The 24,755-nt window shown below is 44.0% G+C and overlaps 1 protein-coding gene, 1 long non-coding RNA gene and 3 other non-coding genes across 8 annotated transcripts in view; 4 read left to right on the forward strand and 1 right to left on the reverse strand.

The window, feature by feature from the left end:
* Positions 1 to 3,280: 3,280 nt before the first annotated feature.
* Positions 3,281 to 17,055, forward strand: RPL27A (ribosomal protein L27a). Its single transcript, XM_033928908.1, has 5 exons — positions 3,281 to 3,372; positions 5,717 to 5,780; positions 10,393 to 10,468; positions 12,801 to 12,975; positions 16,875 to 17,055. Exons 1-5 carry the CDS (start codon positions 3,370 to 3,372, stop codon positions 17,001 to 17,003), a joined length of 447 nt encoding a protein of 148 aa, XP_033784799.1. The 5' UTR covers positions 3,281 to 3,369; the 3' UTR covers positions 17,004 to 17,055.
* On the forward strand, positions 11,450 to 11,577 carry LOC117352424. Its single transcript, XR_004537684.1, has one exon. It is a non-coding gene; the product is annotated as a small nucleolar RNA SNORA3/SNORA45 family (small nucleolar RNA).
* Positions 15,663 to 15,794, forward strand: LOC117352422. The gene has a single exon (XR_004537682.1). It is a non-coding gene; the product is annotated as a small nucleolar RNA SNORA3/SNORA45 family (small nucleolar RNA).
* A 2,186-nt stretch (positions 17,056 to 19,241) lies between the features above and the next one.
* LOC117352407 overlaps positions 19,242 to 24,755 on the reverse strand; it is a 139,164-nt gene continuing 133,650 nt past the window's right edge. For all 4 annotated transcript variants that reach the window (XR_004537676.1, XR_004537677.1, XR_004537674.1 and 1 more), the window contains one exon: positions 19,242 to 20,484. This is a non-coding gene — a long non-coding RNA (uncharacterized LOC117352407). The remainder of the gene's footprint in view (positions 20,485 to 24,755) is intronic.
* LOC117352423 lies at positions 19,750 to 19,877 on the forward strand. The gene has a single exon (XR_004537683.1). It is a non-coding gene; the product is annotated as a small nucleolar RNA SNORA3/SNORA45 family (small nucleolar RNA).

Genomic DNA, 24,755 nt, shown 5'->3' on the forward strand with positions numbered 1-24,755 from the left:
CCAGTTTCTGATCCATCTATGCACATCTCCGTCCACCCCATGGTTCTTCAATTTCCGGAGTAGACGCTCGTGAGGCACCTTGTCAAAGGCTTTTTGGAAATCTAGGTATACGATGTCTATGGGGTCTCCTTTATCCGTCCGTTTGTTGATTCCTTCGAAGAAGTGCAATAAGTTAGTTAAACACGATCTCCCCCTGCAGAAACCATGTTGGCTTGGTATCAGAAGTTCATTTCTTTCCAAATGTTCATCGATGTTTTCTTTTATCAGCGCTTCTGCCATTTTCCCCCGGAACCTCTAAAAACTTACTGTTCTGATTGTATCGAAGCTCTCATGATACAAATGGCAACTGAATGAATAGAAAAAATTTTGACTGGAATGAAAGTGTTGTCCAGTAAAGTGTGACTGGTGATTGTTTCCGAGCTTCTGTTGGTCCGCTGTCCATTCTATAATGGGCACTCATTTTTAGAGGCTATTATGGAATAGCATTGAGCCACAATTTTTGGTTCCCATTTACCGAATCTAGTCCATAATGCCTGTTTTATATACGGAAAAAGGCTTTTATAAATTTATACATGCACTGAAAAAAATGTGTGTAGGTGTTCCTAGGCCATAGTTTGGACAGAGCAGAGGCAAGCTGTGATGTATGCTTGTATTTTTATAAAATATGCAACTTACACATATAGAGTACAAGATCAGATTTACACCTCCTTGGAGCCTTGGTGTGTGAGCATTTGTACCCTATTGGGGCTTGTTTTGGGTATCTCTTTTATGAAGGCACATAGACAACTGTGTTGCCTTTATAAATCAATCCTCAACAAAACACCTTTATCAAATGATTTTAATGTTAAGTTCAAACTTATTTTTGTAAATTTTATACAATAATCTACTACTAAAAAATTGGACCATCATATCAGAGGCAATAAGATCTAATTTCTTGACTGATGACATACCTCTCAAAAATCTAATCATCAGTCCATTAACAGTAAAATAAACAGTCTTCTAGTGTAAACTCATCAAGTGCCAGAAATACCAAAAAAAATCAATCTTAATGAGAAATTCACTATTTTCAAAATAGAATCTGTGGATGCTTACAATACTTAGCTAATTGAAGAAAAAAGGCAAACTTATCAAAGTACCAGCTTTACTGAAGTGAACGCGATCCAATCACCACCAAATTGCCAACACAATAGCATTTCAAGTTCTGCTCTGTATCAGGGTAAAGTCTTTAATGTATTTAGTAGCCCACAACTTCAAAATCCATAACAGCATCCTCCTCTGAGGCCTGGCGTAGTGCCTTTCCAATATCCACATCCACCTCTTCAGGCTATGTGTCTGGGGAAGCCAGAGGGCTCACAGGTAAAAACTATCCCTTTCTAGGAGGCATAAGAAATATAGAAACATGATGATGGGTCAAATGGCCCAACTAGTCTGTCCATCCCCAGTAACCATTATCTCTTTCTCTCTCCACGAGATCCCACATGCCTATCACAGGTCCTTTTGAATTCAGACACAGTCTCTGTCTCCACCACCTCTTCTGGAAGACTGTTTAAGAAAAGATGGGAATAGGGGAGAAGATAGAGGAAGGAGATGGTACACATGGATGGAGGGGAGAGGAAAGGCAGAGGGAAGAGATGGTGCATGTGGATAGATGGGAAGGGAAAACATGGAAAAGTAGACAGTTGAGAAGGAAGCAGGAAAAATGAAGAAAGTTGAATATTAAAAGTTAATGTTAAAGATAGATGTAGTGCAAAAAATGAAGGAGAGAAAACCAAATGGAAACAGAGTTAAGAGCACAGACAGAAAGAAGGGCAACCAGAAACTGGGAAAAGAAGATTAGAAAAATAAAATCACCAGACAACCACAATAGGAAAAAATATTTTATTTTCAATTTAGTGATTAAAATATGTCAGTTCAGAGAATTTACATCTGCTGTCTATATTTTGACTGCTTAATGCCCTTTAGTTCAGGAAAACTTGCATATTTTTCTATTTCTCTGGTGTTGTACTGCATGCAGTCTGGCATCTTAGGGTTCCTTTGTGTATATGATGACTTTCAGTTTGTGGTCTTATATTTGCACAGGGTTTATCTTTGTTCTGATTGTGTGATCAAAGCTAGGTGTTCTGGTAGGAATGAATGTCGAGAAGTGTTATTAGTGTCATGGCCCAAAGTAGGAACATATTTGTTGGCTCTCCACCCCTTTTGGACCCAAAAACATCCCTCGCTTAAAAATTAGCGAGTGGGCCTGCTGTTCAGGCGGTGGGAAGAGCCGTCTCTGGCTGGCCAACTTTTTAAAGTTAGCGGGGCAGGGGGGTTAGTGATTGTAGGGGTAGTCTTCTGGCAAGAGGGGCTGAGCACCATCCTTCTGGCGATCATGGGGGACCTACTGGCAGGGGTTGGGCACCCTCCTACCAGCAATCGTCGGGGGGGGCCTACCAGAAGGAGGAATTGGGCATCCCTCCTGCCTCATTCGTTCGGGGGGGGGGGGGACTGGCGGCCGCAGCCACTATACTAATCGCGGAAGGAAGATCCCTTGCCGCGATAAGTATAACGGCCGCGTCTACTTACAATGTAGGCCAGCTATCCCCAAAATAAGCCCTAGCATGATTTTTAAAGGTGCTCCTAATATAAGCCCTAGTTAAGATCGATCCTAGGGAAGACCCTGGCGGAGAAGGCCGTGAAGCTGCCCATTCAGCACGCTGCTGCCGTTTTTGGAGGCCTCGGAGCGGAGGTATGTCAGTGTCATGGTGGGGTTCTGCGGCACAGGGGGATGGAAAGAGAGTTAGAAAGATGCTGCACAATGGGATGTGTAAGAGGGGAAGAAAGAGGAAGAATTGGGGTGGTGGAGAGGAATGGAGATGATTGTTGTACATGGAAAAAAATAAGACATTCCCCCACAATAAGCTCTAATGCGTTTTTTGGACCCCAAATTAATATAAGACACTGCCTTATTTTCGGGGAAATACGGTATTACTGAGTAAAGTCTTGACTGTCATAAGGCCAAGAAGAGACTGTCCTCAGCTCATTATGCCTAGCAATCAGGCCAGTGGGTGAGGGAGAAGAGCCCCCTTGCTGCTTGGGTTCCACAATGTCCAATAAAAAAAGCTGCTGCTTTTTGTTTTTGTCTGTTTGCATTTCAATGGCACCAGCAGGCATTGAGCATTCTAGAAGGCACCGCTGCTCTTCTTTCCCTGCAGTCCAGAAAAGAAGGGCCGCTGGACCGACGTAAGGAGATCCGCCGTGCGCACGTTCGCGCCGCGACGACGTTCCCCTGCCCGGAAGTGAGGTCATCGTCCGTCGGCCCCGCCCCCTGCAACTCTCGCGAGGCGTCGCGCCGCCTCTCGCTCCTTCTCTATCCTTGCGGCTTCCAAGATGGTAGGTAGCGGCGTGGCCACGGGCTGGCGCTGACGGGGAGGAGGCGGACGGCGAGGACGGTGGCGGCCGAAAGCGGGGCGGGCGCTGGGCTTCCCCGTTGCCTACCTTTTCCGGGGCGGTGGGAGACGGCAGGACGGAGCTGAGGCCTGGCGGGCGAGGCTCCCTCGCTCCTTCCTAGTCAAGCTCTTCTCATCCACCTTTGGCTCCAGAAAAAAAAACACGGCGACATCCGGGTTTTACTTCCGTTGCTTTCATTGGAAGTAAAACCCGGATGTCTCGCTTTCAATCCATCCTCCTTTTTCTGGAGCCAAATGGTGATCCCATCCTGACTTCCTGATAGTATTCATCCAATGACTTAGTGAGGGTGAGAAGCGCCTGGGTTGGTGCTCTTCCCCACCCCTTCCCCTGCACCTCTTTAATAGGTTAAGGTTGCTGCTTGCACCCCTTACAAAGGTATGCAAGGGGCATGCGTGGTTGATGGATTGGGGAGGGGGCGGCAGAAAGGAAGATGGGTGCTGGTGGACATCCCCCCCCATACTACGCAACTGTATCTATCCTTTCCCTATGGTGTCCCTACTTGCAGTAGTCTATAGCAGTGGTTCCTAACCCTGTCCTGGAGGACCGCCAGGCCAATCGGGTTTTCAGGCTAGCCCTAATGAATATGCATGAGAGAGATTTGCATATAATGGAAGGGACAGGCATGCAAATCTGCTCCATGCATATTCATTAGGGCTAGCCTGAAAACCCGATTGGCCTGGCGGTCCTCCAGGACGGTTGGGAACCACTGGTCTAAAAGACCTCTTTCACTTCAGTGGTCGCAAGATGGTCACCTTTTGGAGCTGCACAGTTCACAGAATACCTATGTTCCCTCTAGCACATGAGCAATTCCTCATAGGTTCCAGAAGCATAGCTTACAGATATGACATGGTTGCTCACAAAAGCAATAGCAAATCCGGAAAATTGTTGGTTTTTAGAACTTGTTGCTCACACACAAAACAAGACTGTATAGATCTTGGCGCTCATAAGAGGAGAAATCTGCACGTACCCGACCAATCCTTAGAGGGAGCATTGCAGATGACCTTAAGATTGGTCACAACTCACCAAAACTCCAGTTTTCTTCTCCCTACACTCTGTCCTCAGCTGGCATGTTTAACAGATTGGGGGTAATTATTTCTCACTTTGGGCAGGATGCATAATGCTCCACAAGGTAATAAATACCATGTTGGGAGGGGCCCTGATTGGCCTAGGCACCTAAGCCCCTCCTATAGGAAGGGTCCTAGGCACCTGGGCCAATCTGAGCCCTTAGGCCCTTCCCTGGTGCATTCCAGGATGCACCAGGAAGAGGAAGGCTCTGCCAGCAGGAGGGAATTAGCATCCTTCCTGCCGGGTTGTTTTCAAAGGTATGGAGTTGGGGGGGTGGGTGGGGATGTGCCAGGCATTTGGGGGTGCCACAGTTTAGCACTAGAGGTTCAGGGGGTTGCTGTGGGGTGGGATGTCAGGGTTTGATGGGGCCCGGCTGCAGGAGGGAGTGGGCATTCCTCCTGTCGATTGTTCTGAGGAAAAGTTCAGCGGATGTTGGGCAGGGTGTAGAGCTGGGGTCTCTGTGTAGGGGCTGGAGGATCGGTGAGTGAGAGAGGAATCAGATCTCCTTACCAGTTCAGCTGATCCTGGCAGGGGAATCCCCCATCAGCTGAGCTGGCTCAGCTGATCGGGATTCCCCTGAGATCAGTAGGAGAAAGATGCTGTAGTGTTGGGAGGAGTCAATAAAATTTTTGTTGTGCATTTATCATGCTTAGAAGTGAATATTAGACGCTCCAGAGTCCCAGTCTGCCATTACTTATTGTTAAAGTCTTGTAAAAACACTCCTACTGTTCTTCATTCGCTGGTTGATTTTCCATATCACACTTGGTAACTGGTTCAGTGGCATTTCTGTAGTAATTAGGACTTACCCTCCCTCCTCTTTTTTTTTTCTTTTACAAAACCACACAAGAGGTTTCTAGCACCAGCCGGCACGCTGAATGCTCTGCGCTGCTCCAACCGACGCTCATAGGAACTCTGACTGTCGGAGCAGCACAGAGCATTCGGTGCATCAGCTGGTGCTAAAAACCTATTGTGTGGTTTTGTAAAAGGGGTGGATGGGTAATTTGTATAAGTTAGCATGTCTGCTGTAGGCCAAGGACTGGAAATTCTGACCACCGCTAGTACTTTGAGATTTTGAAGGCATTGCTGAGGTGACTTAGCTTGGTTTAATGTGAAATTATGATTTAACCTCTTGGTGCCTGTTTAATATTTGTGTGCTTTCACCTTCTAAATCTACAAGCTAATGGAACTTTTGTTTTTACAGCCATCCAGACTGAGGAAGACCAGGAAGCTCCGTGGGCACGTTAGTCATGGCCATGGACGGATCGGTACTTTGTTTGGTTTATTCTAGCATTTCAGTCACTAAAAGAATGCCAGTGTGATGGTTTATATTTGCAGCTATTGTAGTTCCCCCAAAATAAGCCCTAGTCCCTGGAATCGCCAGCAGCAACTCTCCCTCCTTCCACCGTGCAGCCAAACCCCTGCTGACTTTCCATTCTTCCTTCCCATCCAAATCCCGCTGACCGCAAGCCCTACATACCTCCCTCCAGAGCAGCATCGGGCCGGCAGCACTCTAAACAGGCTGCTTATCAATCTTCTCTCGGGGCCTTCCTTGTACCGCATTACTGATGACCTCATCAGCAATGCGAAGCAGCCTGTTTAGAGTGCTGCTGGCCTGACACTGCTCTGGAGGGAGGTATGTAGGGCTTGCAGGGTTCGGATGGGATGGAAGGGTTAGCGGTGGTTCTGCTGCACAAGGGGAGGGAGAGAGGGATAGAAGCTGGGCAAGGGTTCTGCAAAGGGGGATGGGAGGGATAGAAAGATACTGCAGAGGGAAGGCACAAGGGGATGGGTGAGGGGAGGAAAGATGCTGCACATGTGGAGAGAAAGGAAAGAGGAAAAATTGGGGTGAAGGAGAGGAAGGGAAAGATGATCATGTACATGAGAAAAATAAGCCCTACCCCGAAAATAAGACCTAGTGCATTTTTTGGGGCCCAAAATTAATATTAGATACTCTTATTTTCAGGGAAACACGGTAGTTTTTAGATGTCTATAAGCAGAAATTGATTGTGGATGGGAGTGAATACTGTAAATACAAAACTGCAATGATATAAATTGATATTTGGGCAATCAGTAGTTCTGATAGTGGTTTAAAGGGGAACCAAGCTTTTATGTAGTTTACAACAAACATTTAGGGGAGCATTCCTTCTGATTGAAATAGAAACATTCACCATTTGCAAAAGAAAAGCACTGTTTAATCCTGAGGGAAAGGTTAGTTTTAAAGCTTTCAGCAAGCTCGACCTTTTCTAACAACTCTTCCAGTGCAATCGGAATGGTATGCTGAACCTTAGGGTACTCTGTCCAGTTTTGCAAGCATACTGCAGAGAAATGTCAATCCCAGTTTTTGAAACCACCTCCTCCTTCCAGGAGTCTGTTGCCCACTTCAATTTTTCTTTGTGCAAGTGAGTATGAAAGGTGTCTTCTGCTTGGTTTATTTCTTTTTATTTTGCAGTAGTATTGCAGTTTTTCGTTCTAGTTGCAGTCTTTTTTGTGAGATCCCTTTTGATAAGAGTCTACTCTGCGTGGAGAGCAGCAGATTTTAAATCTGCAGCTGGCAAGTGTATCCTTCAGGGTCCTGTTTAGCCAGACTGCTGAAGATTAGTGTTCAGAGTCCATTCCCCTGGTGTTTGCTTGCTCCATGGACTGGAGTGCAGGCTGTTTAGGCATCAATAGTGTTCCTTTGGAGCACTCTTGGTAACGGCTGTGTTTTGTCTCTTTCACCACCCCTTTTTTCGTGAGAGTTCTGTGGGGGGTTGAAGGTCGGTCTGTGGCGGTATGACCGGCAGCCCGAAGATCCCAACAAAGTGGCCAAGTGACTAGAAACAGAGAGCCTCTCCTAGAACAGCTACACCTAAGAGGAGCTGAAGCAGGCAGCAGTAGAACCATTTCTTTAGCACATGGTCTGTAACTAAGGCTGGGACAGCCTGTGGAAAAAATCAAGGGGGTCTTCAAAAGCTCTTTTAAACTATTTCTATAGCTAGGGCCTTGGTCCCCCCTCCCCTAAAATCCTATTTTTTTAATTTAGGTTTTTGGTCAGCCCTGCATTGATTTTAAGCTGATTTTTTAGCACTAAAAGTCATCAGTGGTGGCCATCTTTGTTTTCCCAATTCCCCCCTCCCTAAGTTCTTAAACTTCTCCAAAACACATTGTTTTGCTTCCAAAGTGCCAGGGATGGAGTCCTCTAACTGATACCCCTACATCGTGCCTTGTTTGCGAAGGATGGATGACGGAGGTACGCCCCTTGCGCCATGTGCCTCGTCAAGCAAAGCAGGGAGGTGGGAACATTATGTTTAGCTCCCATGCAACCTCTGGGGCATGGCACATGGCTTTTGAGCCTGTTAGGAGAGCGAGAATTTCCTCAGGAGCCCTGGAACAGCAGCATGGCACGCCAAACTGGTTCAGAGGCTCCTCAGCCAAACAATAATAATAATAACTTTACTTTTTGTATACCGCAATACCATAACAGTTCTGAGCGGTTCACAGTAATCGAGACAACTGACAATCAATGAAGTACAAGCAGCAAGGGAAATACAAGAGATGTTTTATGAGGTAACAGATTTATTGAAAAGATAAGTCTTAACTGATTTCCTAAATGATTGATAGGAAAAAGCTTTTGAAATAGTTTCACTTAACCAAGCGTTCATTTTACCAGCTTGAAATGAGTGTCCTATCCAAAAATCTCTTATAGAGGCAACATTTTCAGCATAGGAAAGGAAAATAAGTGAGATCTATGCATGTATTTGGTGGTACGAGCCAGCTGAAAATGATAGGAAAGATAATTTGGAGCCAAGCACATTAAGGTTTTGAAACAAATACAAAACCAAAAAGGCCTTAGTTGCTTACTAAGGCCTTTACCCCAGACTTCATTAATCTACTCTGGCAGGCTTTTATGCCCGTGGCCAAGGTACTCAATTTAGGTCTGCTGAAGAGTGACCCTCGGCACCCGCCTCTTAAGAATTCTCAGAGCACTTCTTCTATGACAGTGGAGCACCTCCCTGACTCTGATTGTCAGTCAGACAGGGATTCATAGGGGCAAAAGTTCAGTCTTGATTGCCTTACTTTCTCAAAGCGAGGTCTTCCTGATGGGAGATCTGGCCTCCTATGTTGGGATCAGTAATGGTGGACCCAGGAGAGGATCCTTTCAAAAGGCAGCTATTCAAGTCTTCGACCCTGCCAGACATTATTACTGAATCTCTTCGTGAGCTCAATTGATCTGCCTCAGCCTGTCATAAGAACATAAGAATTGCCGCTGCTGGGTCAGACCAGTGGTCCATCGTGCCCAGCAGTCCAGTTAATGTTCTCTTTGGAGCAGGATCCAATTTTGGCCCAGGTCTTTTCCGTGGCACCCAGACATGAAACTCCTGATTACAGAGCCCTGGGAGGTCCCGGAAGGCTCCTTCAAAGGGGCAAAAGCCATGACTAGGCTGTATCCTATGGATCAAGACTTCCAACAAATGTTTGCTATGCCAAAGGTAGACTCCCTGGTGGCAAAGGTGACTAAATTCACATCCTTACCCAGTAAATGAAGAGTCGTGCTGAAGGATACACAGGACTGCAGAGTGGCAGTTTGAGGTCCTGGCCCTAGGAGTGAAGACAGCATCAGCTGCTTCCTTCATAGCACATGCCTGCTTTTTGTGGCTGCAAATCCTGGACATGACAGCGGATGCGCCATTACTTCAGCTCATGCTGGCAGGGGTGGATTGTGTGACTGACGCATACTCCATCTCCACCTGATGCATGCATTGGATCTATGGATGGGCGATTCAACCTCTAAGGCTACACTTAGCAGGTTTTCCTTCAAGGGACAGATGCTTTTTGGCAAAGGCCTGGATGATCTTATGGCCAGTGTGCAAGATCATCATCCCAGGTCCTTACCAAACAGCAGACTTCAAATGGCTAGAAGCTAGAACCGGAGCTGCTTTTGGGGGTCCCAAAGTTTTTGCCAGTATACCTCAGGAGACTTGTCGGTTTCTGCTTCTGCCTTATACTTCATTGTCCTTTCCTTAACTAATACTTCTCTGCAAGTTGGACTATGGGTTCAGAATCAGTTTTGTTCCCAATATAAGCAAGAGTACAATTCAAATTCTACTGCCTACTATTTAAAACCATAAACGGAGATAGCCCAGCCTACTTAAACAGCTGCCTAATCTAAACTACCTCAACCAGACATAGGAGAACCCACAAACCGTTCATGCATCCCCTAATCAGAGACGTCAAACAAAAAAACCGTACGATGGCCTTCTAGCCACACAAGCAGCAAAAATAGACTACCAACTCCAATTTATTGATAATGATCCCAGACTACAAATCATTCAGAAAAGAAATAAAAACCATGCTATTCAAGAAATCCTTGAAGACAAACTAACACCGCAAGACTCATCCCAATTCTCTGAAGCAACTCGCTCTACTCTTCAATTCCTCTGGAAATGGCCAGATAACTCCTTTTGTAATCCGCCTTGAACCACAAGGTAATGGCGGAATAGAATTCACTAATGTAATGTAATAATTGAGCTCCACTAATATTCAAGCTGTCACTTTTATTTGATGTGTGTTACTGTTTAATGGTAGTGTTCATTTATACATTACAGTTTCATTATTGACTGTTATAACGTTATATGAGCAGATCAGAGCCTTGGTTTTGGGGAGTTCCCCATGTCTTCTCCTCCTGTCTTTTACTCTAGAGTGCTTGCATGCTTTGGAACGAACTAAAGGGGCAGCAGACTTCTGGGAGAAGGAGGAGGTTTCAAAAGCTGTGACTGACATCTTTCTGCAGTATGCTTGCAAGAATGGACAGAGTACCCTAAGGTTCAGCATACCATTCCTATCTACTGGAAAATATATTATCAAGTTAAGAACCTAATCTCTTATTTTTATATTCAGGTAAACACAGAAAGCATCCAGGAGGACGTGGGAATGCAGGTGGTCTGCATCACCACAGAATAAACTTTGACAAATAGTAAGTTACATCTTGAGTAAGATTTTTAACTATTGAGAGATGTAAATCATTTTGGAGGGTAGGGGGGCAAGAGAAGATATATAATACACATAAAATAAACAGCAGCACCTTTATCTGTAGTCCTTTGATTGAACAATGAATAAAATCAAATTTTCTTTTGGCAAAGACATAAGGATTTGTACTCTGTGATTTTCCTTTGTCGCGAGTTGCTTGCAGAAGGATGTCAATCACATCTTTCAGCTCCTCCTCTTTCACCAATGGAGTATAGTGCCCTCTTCAGTTTTTCCTTCTGTGAGTGAGTTGAGAAGATGTGTTATGATTTTCTCTGTTCAGATTTTGTTATTTTCTGATATTTTTTTCTTCCGATTAATGTGGTTTGGTACCCAGGGGTCCCCATAAGTGGGGCAGTTCTGCCTGGAAGAGGATGCAGACTCTGCAAGGGTGGGAGGGGAAGGCCCATTTTGGAAGAGGGGGGCCAAATGGCTGGAGGGAGTAGGCATCCCTCTGGTCAGCCGTCTAATTAAAGGTACAGGGGAGAGGGGTTGGAGGCAAGGGGTGTTGTGATGCAGTGGGAGAGATAGACATCTCTCCTGCTGCTGGGGGGGTTCACTTGTTAGTGGGAGAGAGTGGGCATCTTTCCCGCTGCAGGAAGGAGGAGGGGGGTGTTGTGTGGCAGCAGGAGAGAATGGGCATCTCTTCCGCTGCTGGTGGGGCTTCTCAAAACTGCTTTTCTAGCAGTCTCTGACACTACCGGTGCAGGATGGGTGGTTTTGACTGAGCACATTTTAATTGAAAATAGAAAGTTTTATATGTTATTTTGTTTGGTTTGGTTTAATGTAAACATTTTGCATTCCAGTAATAGTTACAGTTAGGTTTTGGGAATTTGGTATTTAATTTGAGTATTCTCCTGAACATTTTTTTTTTATTGACAATCAAGTGTTTATATTCTGTCATAACTTTGGAGAGGGCATTGATTTAGTGTCCGAGCCTAGAGTCACATCTAGACACTGTTGTCATGGTGTGCTACAGTGCTCGAAGATTAACCACTGACCATTATTCACTGACTGAGACTACCTATAGTCTAGCCAGTCACCAGGTTAGTGACAGTCAAAGGAATATATGCAAACTGTACTGGTTGCAATTTTTGTCGTCAAAAGCCAATGCCGCTCTTGGGAGAATGGCTCGGCGATTTTAAAGAATCCACCTGCATGCTCGTTTTAATGTTGAAGAGCTCATTTGCACGTCTGTCAGACTGCTAGAAAACTCGCTAAAAACAGAACTGAGCTGTTTTGATAATCCGCCGCTAAAATGCGTGCAGGCTAAACCGTTGGAAAACAGTTTAGCAATGGCATTAAACATTTTGAGAATCTGTGTCTGAGTTCCTACACATCTCTAATCTAATTAGCTTAAAATCTGGAACATCAAGTAGTGCCTGATTACTTGAATGAAGAGGACATCCTGGGAAATAAACCTTTAGCGTTGCAAGCAAAGTGGTAATGGTTTGTAAAAAATTTTAAAAATTAGTGTTAAAATTTTAAAATGAATATTCAATTGAATAGGCAACCAACCATTCAATAGACATTGCTTAAGAATTGGCATAATGTGACTATACAGAGGACTTCATGAGATTAAATCTCTAGTCTGAAAATTGAGTTTTTCTCCTGTTAGTTGGATGAACATGTACAAATAAATTCCAAATAAAGTAATTTTGGAGCCCCTATGTGTTAGGGCTAGTTGCATACAGCAGGTTGGTTCGTTGGTACACCTATGTTATAAGTTCAAGCTAATTATTCATTCTTATGACTTACTATATGTTACTATGTTACAGAGTAGAACAGAAATGTATTGTGTTCTTGGGGATTTCTTGTCTTATAGTGGAGCACAAGTGCTTTGGTACAAACTGAAGAGGGCACTATCCTCCATTGGTGAAGGAGGAGGAGTTGAAAGATGTGGTTGGCATCCTTCTGGAAGCAACTCGCGACCAGAGGATAATCACCTAGCGTACGGACTCCTATGTCTTCTAACAGAAAGAAGATTATCAAGGTAAGAACCTAATCTTCCATTAAAACTCATTAATGCTTCCTTACTGCCAAACAAAATAGTTTCTTAAACAACATAATATATAGAAATGGCTTTAGGTTTTAAATTTTATATATGTAGCTAGTAGAAAGTATATTTCATGTTGTATATACAAGAAGTTTTTAAACTTGTCGATATGACCTTCAACTTAAATTTTGCAGTGACAGCTTGTATATTCTAAAGCTGCCATTGTTAATAAGTATCCAAGTTGGGTTTGTTTTCTTACAGTCAGTTATTTCTTATATGTTCATAGTCACCCAGGTTACTTTGGAAAAGTTGGTATGAGGCACTTGCATCTGAAGAAAAATCAATATTTCTGTCCAACTATCAACCTGGATAAACTATGGACACTTGTCAGTGAGCAGACAAGGCTCAAAGCAGCTAAAAATCCAACAGGACCAGCCCCCATCATTGATGTTGTACACTCGGTAAGAGATACTATTGTATCTTGTTTCTTATAGTCTTTTTTTTTATTTGGATGGCTGTACCAGACATAATATAAACTTCATTAAGATGTATAATTTCATCAAGCTCAGTCTTCAGGTCACACCCAGCCCAAGGATTAGGTTGAGAACACTTCATAAGGTGTTCATCTTGCAAAGTTTCCTCTGGCAAGCAGCTTTAAATTAAGGTAGAAATTGTCAATAAAATTAATTGGCTTTCAAAAAGGTATTGTGGCATTTTGTAATGTATACATTTCTGCAATTAGGTGAATTTTAGAGCCAGCATTTTAGAAAGGAAAATGGTTTCTGTTATAGAACAACTGTGCTAGCTTATGCATTCTTTATCAAAAGGAGCAGTTCTCAGCCCCATTCATAGGCACACTCTGGCCCAGTAGTCCTCAGGACACATCCAGCCAGTCAGTGACTATGCATGAGAGAGATCTCTATAATGGAGACAATGCAAGCAACCAGACTGGCTGGGGAGTGTCCTGGGGACTGGGTTGAAGCACACTTCTAGCCATTCTAGGTTTTCAGGCTGCCTGTATAAGAGATTTGCACATAAACTGGGATCTTCTACAAATGTATATGCTTATTCCAGTGCAATAGGTGAGCCATTTTAGACAGCTAGGTTATTTCCCCATATCCGCATGTTGCAGAAAGAATCCACTTTCACTCTGCCTTTGGTGTACTTTACTTTTATAGTTTAGCACCTTCTACAGTTTTTCCCTTCTGCACGCATGACTGCAGTTGTGTGTGTTCTGCTCTTCTCATTTTATTATTTTAAATTTGATGTAATTTCGGTAATTTTGTGCTTACTGTGAATTTGAAGTTCTGCCTGCTTGAGAATTCACAGACTTCAGTCTGTAGATGACAGGCCAATCCGTTTTTGGGTACTTGTTGGCCAGCCTGCATAGTAATCTGGAATTTGGGGCAGTCCTTGAAGTGGCTTACCTACTGTTAAGCGGGGGGCGAACGCGGGCTGTTAGGCGCCCTTAGGATGTCCGGCAGTGTCTTCTTGCAGGGTGCTGGCTGCATCTCCGTGCCTCCGCCTGTCTGCGCATCCGTTGGTCCATAGGGGTAGAGGTATAGTCAGACAGGAGTCTGACTGGCAGCCCAAAGATCAACTTTGAGGACCAATTCCCAGCATTGTGGCAGTGAAGTTCTCACACAGCTACTGTGAGAGAGCTGAAAGCAGGTTTGCAGCATGGATCCTGTCAGGTCACAGTGAGTACACAGGCTGACAGCCTGTGAGAAACATCGGGGGAGGTTGGAAAATTGGAGTTTGAGTGTTTCTGGATGTTCCCTTGTGTTTCCCCTCCTGAAAAATCCTAAAATTGCTGTTTTTCAAGTTTGGAAATGTGTTTAAAAAATCGCAATTTTGGTGCAAATTTTGGTCATCTTTGATTTTTAGCGATCTTTTTTTCTTCAGTTTCCTGCTTCTTCAAAACTTTTAATTTTGCCTCAGAAACTGCCAGGGTGGAGTCCTTGATTGTGCAAATTTAGCGCTTTTAGAGCGTTTTTGCAGCACATGGCACAGGCACGGCTATTTCTTCCATCTCTCGTTTTTAGATCCCAAATGCATTGTCATCCTGATGTCAATGATTTTCTGAAGGATGCTCTTCATGTCAGACCACTGGTTAAGCAGCCTTTCCTTTCTTGGGACCTTAACTTGGTGCTGTCTAGCCTTACCAAGGCTCCTTTTGAGCCTCTTCAAAAATGAGCCTCTGCATTATCTGGAGGTCACTAACGAGTTTCGCATCTCTGGCTATCTGTTTCTACTAACGCATTCTGTTAAGCAGGGCGCACCTGCTTCCAAGGTCCCGATTTCCAGATGGCCATTTCCTCAGCCTAAATTCTTTCTGGAAAACAGTCCCCTGTTTCCGTCCAGGTGCGTTCTACCAGAGTGTGGCTTCTTCATGAGCTGAAGCTAGATCTGCCTCTCCTGAGGAGATTTGCAGGGTGGCAACGTGGTCTTCTCTTCACGCGTTTGACAAGTTCTACAGAGTGGATATAGCTGCAAGACAGGACTCGACTTTCGGGTCCTCGGTCCTAATGGTCGGCGCAGCAAGCCCACCCTAGCTATTTGGGGGGCTGCTTTTTGTACATCCCAGCTGTCTAGAATGTCTCACCTATTGCACTGGAAAAAGAGATTATGTACTTACCCTGGTAAGCTCTTTTCTAGTAGATAGGTGAGACTTTCTAGACTCCCTGTCCTTCCTGTGCCTGTCTATTTATGCTTCTCCAAGCTGATTCTTGGATGCCTGTCAGCCCTTGAGAGCTTGGAAGACTTTGTATATATGTTCCACTTCTTAGGGAGTAGTTTCTGAGCGTCTTTGCAGCGTGGGTTGGCGGTTAATGGTGCTGTTTGGTACTTTTGAGCAGAAAGATTTGTTTAGCCTGTTGCTACAGGTGTCTCTATTTCATGTGCTAAACTGCACAGTGAAGTATACCAGAGGCAGAGTGAAAAATCCGTAGTGTGCAGATGTCTAGAATGTCTCGCCTATCTATTGGAAAAGAGTTTACCTGAGTAAGTACATAATCTCTTTTTAGCTAGGATACTTCTGGGAATTAGATTGACAACAGCTGTATAAAAGGCAGCTGAAGTTTGGAATTAAAGTGGCTGCATCACCACTAAAGCAAGCTCAATAATAGAATCCTCCAATGTATCTATCACCGAGACTAGAGTCACATCTTGGCGTTGTTTGTTGTCTCGGTGTGCTATTGTGCTCGAAGAGAAACTACTGTTCTTTATTCACTGGCTGATGTTTCACATAACCCAGTCAGTCACCGGTTCAGTAACATTTCTAATTTGATTAGTGCTGACAAAGGGAAATTCTCTAGAGAAGCGTTTCCCAAGTCGGTCCTTGCCAGTCATGTTTTCAGAATATCCACAATCAATATACATGAAAGTGATTTGCATATAGCAGGAAGCAGTGTATGCAAATTGGTTCCATACATATTTGTGGCACCCTGAAAATTTGACTCCAGACAGTGCTCTATAGGACACAAGTAGTGCACAGAATTAGGAGGCATTAGATGTCCCCTGAGAGAGACAACAGAAGCTTCTAGCAAGCAATTTAAAGCTTCCCTAAACCTTAGATTAGTGGAATATATTCCTATCCATCTTTTTGATCCTCTTAAGAGTTTTGTGAGAGGTGATTCTCAGCTGTTGCCTTTTTATATTGTTGCTGAGAATGAATGGAGAAGGTTGATGGTTTTTTTCTTCCATTCAATTTTTTTTTTATCTTGCAGAAGTAGACTTACATAATCAAGGCAAATTGCATAAAATGTGGACAGGTTTGTTCTCAAAATATGAAGCTAGACATATACACTTCCCCCTCTGTATTCGGTATCTACGGATTCAGTTATTCATGATTTTTGACCAGAAATTTTTTTTTCATTTTTCAGGCTATTTTTAGCCCTGTAAGCCCCCCCCCCCCCCCCCGCTAGACCACCAGGTAAGGCTTAAGGGGGGCTTTCAGGGCTAAAAATAGCCAGGGGATAAGGGCAGAACCGGCTCAAATATTATTCGCAGTTTTTCCATATTTGCGGGCCGGCTCTGCCCCTAACCCCCGTGAATACGGAGGGGAAAATGTACTTCTCCATCTGTTGCATTGCAGATCATAACGATGTATACTTGTAACACATGAGAAATGATGGGGATCCAGTATAGAAGATGCAATATGGATCATATGTTTGTACAAATAATCTATTTTTATTTTGAGAGATAAATGGAGGCAGAAATATTGTGCAAATTTTGTTTTAGTATTGGTGTGCAGATAGCTTTATTTGAAAAATGAAACTCCAGACTTAAGACTTCCTTAATCGGTTCTTAACCTTATTAAAAATGAATTTTGAATAACTCTTTTACCTTGCTTTTCTAGGGTTATTATAAAGTTCTGGGCAAGGGCAAACTGCCTAAACAGCCTGTGATTGTGAAAGCCAAATTTTTCAGCAGGAGAGCAGAGGAGAAGATAAAAGGTGTTGGTGGAGCATGTGTACTAATGGCATAATTGTATTCACTTGAGTGCAATTAAAAGACTTTTTGTTTCTCTTTTAAAACAAGATTGTGGGTTTTCTTTTGAATTAACACACATTGAGACATCTCAAAATTGAAACAGGTGGGGAAAAACAGGCCTGACTTAGGAACACTTAACAATATTAATTTGCATAGGGGTGATGGAGCTCTTAAATTGCATTAAGGCTTAGTATGGTTTTAGCCAGTTATTCTTCCTTGCTTTTTAAAGGCTGAATTAATACCTTAGGAGACAAAGTAGAATACAGTGCTCCCCTGGTCTTTTGCAGTCGGCAAGTCGCTGTCCCAGTCATTCGCGGTATTTTCCGACCGTGAATGACCAGGCATGAGAGAGCAGCCGGAGTGCCGGCGATTGAAGGAAACCACTCGTGGTATGCTCCGACCGCCTCTTCCTGCACTAAAGTCTGGCCTTGCCAATCAGGAGCTGCTTTGACATGCAGCTCCTGATTGGTGAGGCCCGACTTAGTGCAGGAAGAGGCGGTCGGAGCATACCACGAGTGGTTTCCTTCACTGGCTGGCGCTCTGGCTGCTGTCCTGCCCTCTCTGGCTGCCCTCTCCTGTCTCCCTCGGTAAAAACCATATTTACAGTTTTTCAAGATTTGCGGGGTTCCTGGAATTGAACCCCTGCAAATCTCGGGGGAGTACTGTACTACTCTAGCCCAGTCTGCTGAGGGGACAGAAGACATGGTTAGAGCAGTATAATGAAAAAATAACCTGATGATTAGAGCAGCAGAATCCAGGGAAGCCTGGTTCAAATACCACTGTGGCTGTTACTTGAGCCAAGTTACTTATCCCTCCATTGTTTTGTATATAAACTTAAGGTTACATTCAGGTATAGTAGGTATTTTCCTTCCCCAAGAAGGCTCACAAACCTATCTTGAGCTACAGCTGAAAAAGGTGCGAGCTAAATTCAAAATCCCTTCTTTACAGGAGTACCGTATTTTTTGCTCCATAAGATGCACTTTTTCCATCCCCAAAAAGGGGGTGGAAAAGTGGGTTTGTCTTATGGAGCGAATACACCTCCCCCCGCCCTCCGGTTGGTACCCTTTTTTAACTGGCGGTGGTCTAGCACGGTCTCCTGCTGGACGGCTGCCTTTCTCATTGCAGAGCGGCGCACAACACAGGAGCACGACCTTTGCGCTTCCTGCCTGATCCCGCGCCGCTGCGTGATTGGCTGAGGTCAGTTCTCGATCGAGCAGATTTTGGGAAACACGATCGGTGTTGAGGAAGCTGCTATCGTGGTTTGTTAGAGAATTTTGCACAGGATTTTTTAATACCTTTTTGGGACATGGACTATCACTTCAAGGGATTTAATTAATAGGGGGCACTTGCTTTACTTTGGTCAATGTTTATGCCCCCAACAAAAACCAGGGGGAGTTTTTCAAGAAGCTTGAACTTAGTATTCAGAGGAACCTGGAAGGCACCCTATTAATGGGTAGGGACTTCAATTTAACGCTTGAACCTAAATTAGATAATTCTACCCCTAAGGTTAAATATGGGAAAGCGGATAGAGAAAGCCTTTGGTCTCTTCTGCGCCACTGGGATCTATCTGATTTGTGGAGGAAGCTCCATCTCATGGAAAGGGCTTATACTTATTACTCTCAGGTTCACGCTTCCTCTTCGCACATTGACTTGTGGCTGGGAGAATGGTCATTGCTTTCCACAACATATTCATGTCAAATATTGAGCAGTACGCTATCTGATCATTCTCCTGTGCTCTTGCAGGGACTAGGAGAGGCGCACCTGAAGCCTCCTTGGAGGTTTGATGATGCTTTACTCTTGGACCAGGTGAATGTAAAAGAGCTGTCTAAAGCAATTTCAGAATATCTGGAATTTAATGACAAACCAGAAATCAAGGATGGTGTCTTTTCAACCAATAATACAATCTTTATTAACTAAGTACTGTATAGTTAATAAAGATTGTATTATTGGTTGAAAAGACACCACCCTTGCCTTTTTTACTTGACTGGACCCATTCCCCTCCTACCTATATGAGAACATTCCCGCTCAGGCTATTTCTTCTATCACCATTCTCATAAACTCGGCCCTTCAGTCGGGCCATTTCTCCCCAGAAATGGGTCATATCGCCTTGACCCCACTACTGAAAAAATCTGACCTTGACCCTTCCATACCATCCAGCTATCACCCAATTGCAAATATCCCTCTCCTAACCAAGATGCTAGAGTCCATCATTTCTTCCCAACTCTCATCATACTTAGAGAGATTCTCTATTCTTTTACCCTATCAATATGGCTTTCGTCCTAACTTCAGCACCGAATCCCTACTGTCTTCCCTGATTTCAAGAGTTCAACAACTTCACTCTGGCAGTGGTTCATCTTTAAACGGACACTAATTCACCTTACAGCCTGAAAACACTCTTGCAGCACAGTGACGAGCTATGTATTAAGTTTCCAGCAAGTTTTCACCTGTAATAGTTGAATACTGAGAGAGTGACAGGTTAGTAACAATATTGGTATGCAGGGAAGTACTGCTGCCGGTGCAGGATGGGTGGTTTTGACTGAGCACATTTTAATTGAAAATAGAAAGTTTTATGTAATTTTGTTTTGTTTAATGTAAACATTTTGAATTCCAGTAATAGTTACAGTTAGGTTTGGGAATTTGGTATTTAATTTGAGTATTCTCCTCAACTGGTTTTTTTTTTTTTTATTGACAATCAAGTGTTTATATTCTGTCATAACTTTGGAGAGGGCATTGATTTAGTGTCCGAGCCTAGAGTCACATCTAGACACTGTTGTCATGGTGTGCTACAGTGCTCGAAGATTAACCACTGACCATTATTCACTGACTGAGACTACCTATAGTCTAGCCAGTCACCAGGTTAGTGACAATCAAAGTAATGTATGCAAACTGAGTTACTTATCCTGCTGAACCAGTCCAGTCTGACAGGTTATGTTCTACTACTACTTTTTCTAGAGCACTACTAGACATATGCAGTGCTGTACAGAGTCACAAAGGAGACAGTCCCTGCTTGAAAGAGCTTACAATCTAAACAGACTGACAGGATGCCAGGGAGGGGATATAGTTAGGGGGGCTGGAATCTGCGGGCTAGGGTGGTGGGCAGAGTAGAGAGTTGCGCGGGGACAGAAATCCCACCTGTCCCTGCGAGGAATCCCTTTGTCCCTATAAGCTTCAGAAATTGTTATTTCATTTAATTATGCTACACTTTATTAATTTGGAAATATTAACTGGGAAGAAAACTTTGTAAACAGGTTTCTACCAGAGCCTCTAATGTTAATATAAAATAGAAATACTCAGCTGATGAGAACCCACAAAGCTTTCAGCTGAGGACTTCCTCTGCCGTTGGCCGGGGGTCTCTTTTGCCAAGTTTAGCAGACAGCAGTAGCGTCCCTGAGTCACAGATGCTGGCACCTCAGTAGCTCATGGATGCTGCCAGCGATTCCCACCAGTCACAGCAAGGGTCAGCAAGTACTTCAACACTGTAGAAATAAAACCAGAAATGCATTTCCTTTTCTTTTGAACACAAAACAAAGACATCTGCCATATACATTTCCCAAAGCTAACATATTTTATTCAATAAATTCAGTTTTTTACCTTTGTTGTCTGGAAACTTATTTTTCCATCAAGTTGGTCCCAGTTTCTTTTTTCCGCTTTCCCGTCTTCTGTAAATTCTTCTCTTGCTGTCCATTGGTTCCTCCTACTATTCCTTTCATCTTGTGCCCCTTTCCACCAGCCCAATGCCCAACATTTCTCCTTCTGTTCTATCACCCCTCCCCAGCACCATGCCACATCTCTCCCTCCATTCCTTTCACCATTATGTCCAACATTCCTCCTTCTTGCATCCCTTTCAATCTGTTCCCTTTCCACATTTCTCCCTCTGATCTTTCTCTTCCCTATCATCTGTACCTCCCTCCCTATGACCAAAAGTTCTCCTCTTCCATTCCCTGTGTACATGACCATCTCACTGACACACCCATGCCCAATTCTCCCTTTCTATTCCCTCCCCCCATCTCAGCATCTCTTTCCCTCCCTTCCTCTCAAGTTCATGCCTTCTGTGTCCAAAAATGCATTCTGTCCCCCACCTAAGCATCTCTTTCCCTCCCTTCTTCCATCCTCTCTCCCATGTTCATGCCTTCTGTGTCCAAGAATTCACTCCCCCTCCCCCTTCGTTCGAGTCCAGATAACAGCAGGGGCTGGAGGCAGCTCGAGCCGAGAGGCTCGTCTTCTTTTCCTGCCTGCAGCACACCATGCATAGCCGACCTGATTTCCCATTGATGTGTTGACAATATGCAGTCACCATCTTGGAATAAGTAGCCCAACTTGGAACAGGAGATTGGATCTCTGACATGTATTATACAGATATCAGAAATAAAGGATTCATTTAGGAGCAAAATGACATGAGGTAAGCAAAATCTCTTGATGGTGCATGCATATCGCCTGCAGTGAAGGATCAGCAGATTGTTTGGATTGGGCTATTTCATGCCCCCCTCCCCTCTAAGTAGCTTCCAGGAATTAAGCACCTACTTCTTAATGTGATAAACTAATCTCCAATGATAATACAAAGCCTCATACCCCCTATAAGTTATCCCATCCAAGCTGAAAGTCTTACAGGAAAAAAAAAATCCCAGAACTCTTCCTTTCCTACAGCAACTCATCTCTGGAGAGCTGTAGTGCCAGGTGACCACTAGGATTCTAGAGATACAATAACTTGGTCGTTACTATTTGTTTCTTGAACTTCCAATACTGGGATCTGTGCTCTGCTTTTATCCATTTAAATTGAGCAGCATCAGAAGTTCAAGTAAAAAAACAAGCCAGTGCTGGTCATAAATCGCTCTCTAGAAAGTGGCAAAATCTTCAGCTTATTTTGAAATGCTTACAGGAGCTAGCTATCTGCTCAAATGCAGTAGTAGGTGGGAAGCGTTTTCAATAAAATACACAGTACAAAGAAAAGAAAACCAAAACGTTTTTCTGCCGCAAACAGCTCCCCAGCAGAGAGCTGGCTGTGAAATAATGGGCTGATCGGGGCAGCTACCTAACCTCAAGTTTAAAGTCGCTTTGCCTTCAGCGAAGAAACAGGTTGGCTCGCTTCACCTCCCTTCCAGGGCTTGAAGCCACCATGCCGTCCAAGAAAGAAGCGCTCAACTGAAACTTTGCTCCGAGGCTCCAGGAACCTCCCCAGCAGCCGCTCCTCACTTCCTGCTGCTGAAGCAGGCAGGGCAGTGACATGCCTGCGCATGGTGCCAGGTTAAGGCTTGTCTGGGGGGGGGGAGGAGGACTCTGTCCTCCGCTCTAGCCTGTGGTGCCAGTTCCCTACCTATCCCCAAGACCCCCTTTTGTATTTGCCCTGCACTCCTTTCTCCTCACTTAAAAAAAAAAAAGGCTAAACCCAGAGGGAGGGGAGTAAAGAAAGCTCTCAACTGTCAGCCAGCCACTTCAGGGATGTGAGTACTGTATATCTGTCCTCATGTTCTGCTGGAGAGTGTGGTGTAATTCTCCTGTATCTTCCCACCATCGAGTTTTCTGCCGGGCCGCTGCTCTTGGCGGTAGAGAATGACAGGGAAAAATCTGTCCCTGCGAGCTTGGTCCCGTTCCTGCAAACCATCTGATCCCATTCGCACAAGCCTCAAATAGTTTTATACTGGACTTATTTTACTAAAGTATAGAGAGAAACAATATTCTGTACAATTGTCATTTTATAAATCGGAGCTCTGGCTGCCAAACTAGAGGAAGAGGTCTTCAGCTGGCAGGGCTTTGTTTATAAACGTTTATCAACACAGCTACTTTTATCATAAAGCAAGAAAATAGAATTTTTTTTTCTATCTTTGATTTTTGCTTTCCTCATTTTCTCGTCATTCTCTTTCTAACACTGTGCCTTCTTTCTGCCTTTTCCATGTGGCATCTACTCTATTTCTATGCCTCTACCAGAAACTGTGCCTCTCCCATTCCCCCCTCCATTGGACTGGCACCCATCTTCTTCCCCCAAGTGGTATTTAGCATCTCTCTCTTCCTTTTCTCCTTTCAGATCTGGTATTTGTCTCCCTCCCCCCCCCCTCCCCCAATTCTCTGGTATCTCTTCCTTTCCTTTCCCTTCCTTTTCTGCTGTTCCTTCTCAATTTGTTTTCTACCTCTTGTCTACTTTTTTACCTTCCAATCCTCAATTTCCCTTTCATTGTGTCTGCCTACAGCTTGCCACCTCTTTCCCTCACCCCTTCCAGTGTGTCACTAACTATCCTCTTCCTCCAATCCAGCATGTGCCCTTTTTTTCTTTTGTGTAGAGTGACTACATCCACCCTTCTCCAGTCCTCCGGTACCACTCCCAACTCTAGAGAAGCACTGAAAAGGTCAGTCAGTGGAGCCACTAGAACTTCCATAAGTTCCTTCAGCACCCTTGGATGTACACCATCTGGCCCCATCGCTTTGTCTACCTTTAACTAGCTCCTCACAAACGCAATCCTTTGAAAATCGATCAGAGTCTACCACTACTCCATCCATATTCACATTTGTCTTCTGCTGTCCTGCTCCCTGCGCTTCAGCCATGACACAGAACAGAAATATTTGTTAAGCAATTCAGCCTTTTCTTTATCAACTTCTATATATTTCTCACCTTCACCTTTTGAGTCTCACAATGCCACTCTTACACATCTTCCTATCACTGATATATGTAAAAAAAAAAAAGTCTTGTCTCCCCATTTTACAGTAATAGCTATTTTTTCTTCCATTTGTATTTTTGCTTTCCTGACTACACAACCAGCCTTTCTTAACTTTTCCAGATATTTTTGCTTGTCTTCCTCTTTCTGCGATCTTTTGTAGTTTATGAAAGCTAACCTTATTCCTTATCTTCTCAGCTACTACTTTTGAAAACCAAAGCGGCCTTCCTTTCCTCTTACTTTTACTCACTTGCCTCACAAAAAGGACTGTTGCTCTTACAATTGCTCCTTTCAGTTTTGCCGACTGCATTTCTACTCCTAGATGTTCCCATCCCATTCCCATCCACAGTGCCTCTTCCTTGCCCTGCAGATCCTGCAATTGTGTGGCTTTAATGTAATCTTTAACATATAATGCTATGTCCCCTCCTTTTCTTCCTACCCTGTCTTTCCTGTAATCACCACTCTATCCAACTCATCCTCTTCAATCACTGCTTCTAGATCCAGAATCATGTTTCCCATACTTTGAGCATTAGTATATATTGCTTTCCAGACATTGCCTGCTTTTCCCATCCATGTAGAGGTATTCAGTGATTCACTTAACTGAGGGCTTAAACTCACCCGAGGGCTTTGATCACTCTGCCCCATCAATTCTAGTTTAAAGCCCTCTTCAGTAGATTAGCCAGCCTTCTACTGAAGACACTTCTAACCTTCTTTGATGCATACCATCCCTGCTCAGCAACCCTTGAAAAATCATCCCATGGTCCAGGAAGCCAAAACGCTCTCAATGATACCATCTATGTAGTCACACATTCATCTCCAGGATGCGTGCTTCTATGACCTGACCCTTGACAAGGAGGATGGACGAGAATACCACCTGCGCACCTGACTGCTTCACCTTCTCTTCCAGAGCCACAAAGTCACTTTTGATACGTTTTCAGGGGTACCTGGCAGTATCAGTGCCAATGTGGATGAGCAGCATTGGATAATAGTTGTCATCATTTTTAATATGTTTACATGGATGAGCAGCATCGGATAATAGTCATCAGGCTTGATGAGTCTTGGCAATCTCTCTAACATACGATATTGGGATATAAATATATGGT

The sequence above is a fragment of the Geotrypetes seraphini genome, chromosome 19 (genome assembly GCF_902459505.1).
Source record: "Geotrypetes seraphini chromosome 19, aGeoSer1.1, whole genome shotgun sequence".
Taxonomy (NCBI): domain Eukaryota; kingdom Metazoa; phylum Chordata; class Amphibia; order Gymnophiona; family Dermophiidae; genus Geotrypetes; species Geotrypetes seraphini.

What these genes read in the sequence shown, in the direction of transcription:
- RPL27A (XM_033928908.1), top strand. An exon ending in AGAATAAACTTTGACAAATA is followed by an intron (nt 10,469 to 12,800) that starts GTAAGTTACATC and finishes ATATGTTCATAG; the next exon opens with TCACCCAGGTTACTTTGGAA. An exon ending in TCATTGATGTTGTACACTCG is followed by an intron (nt 12,976 to 16,874) that starts GTAAGAGATACT and finishes TTGCTTTTCTAG; the next exon opens with GGTTATTATAAAGTTCTGGG.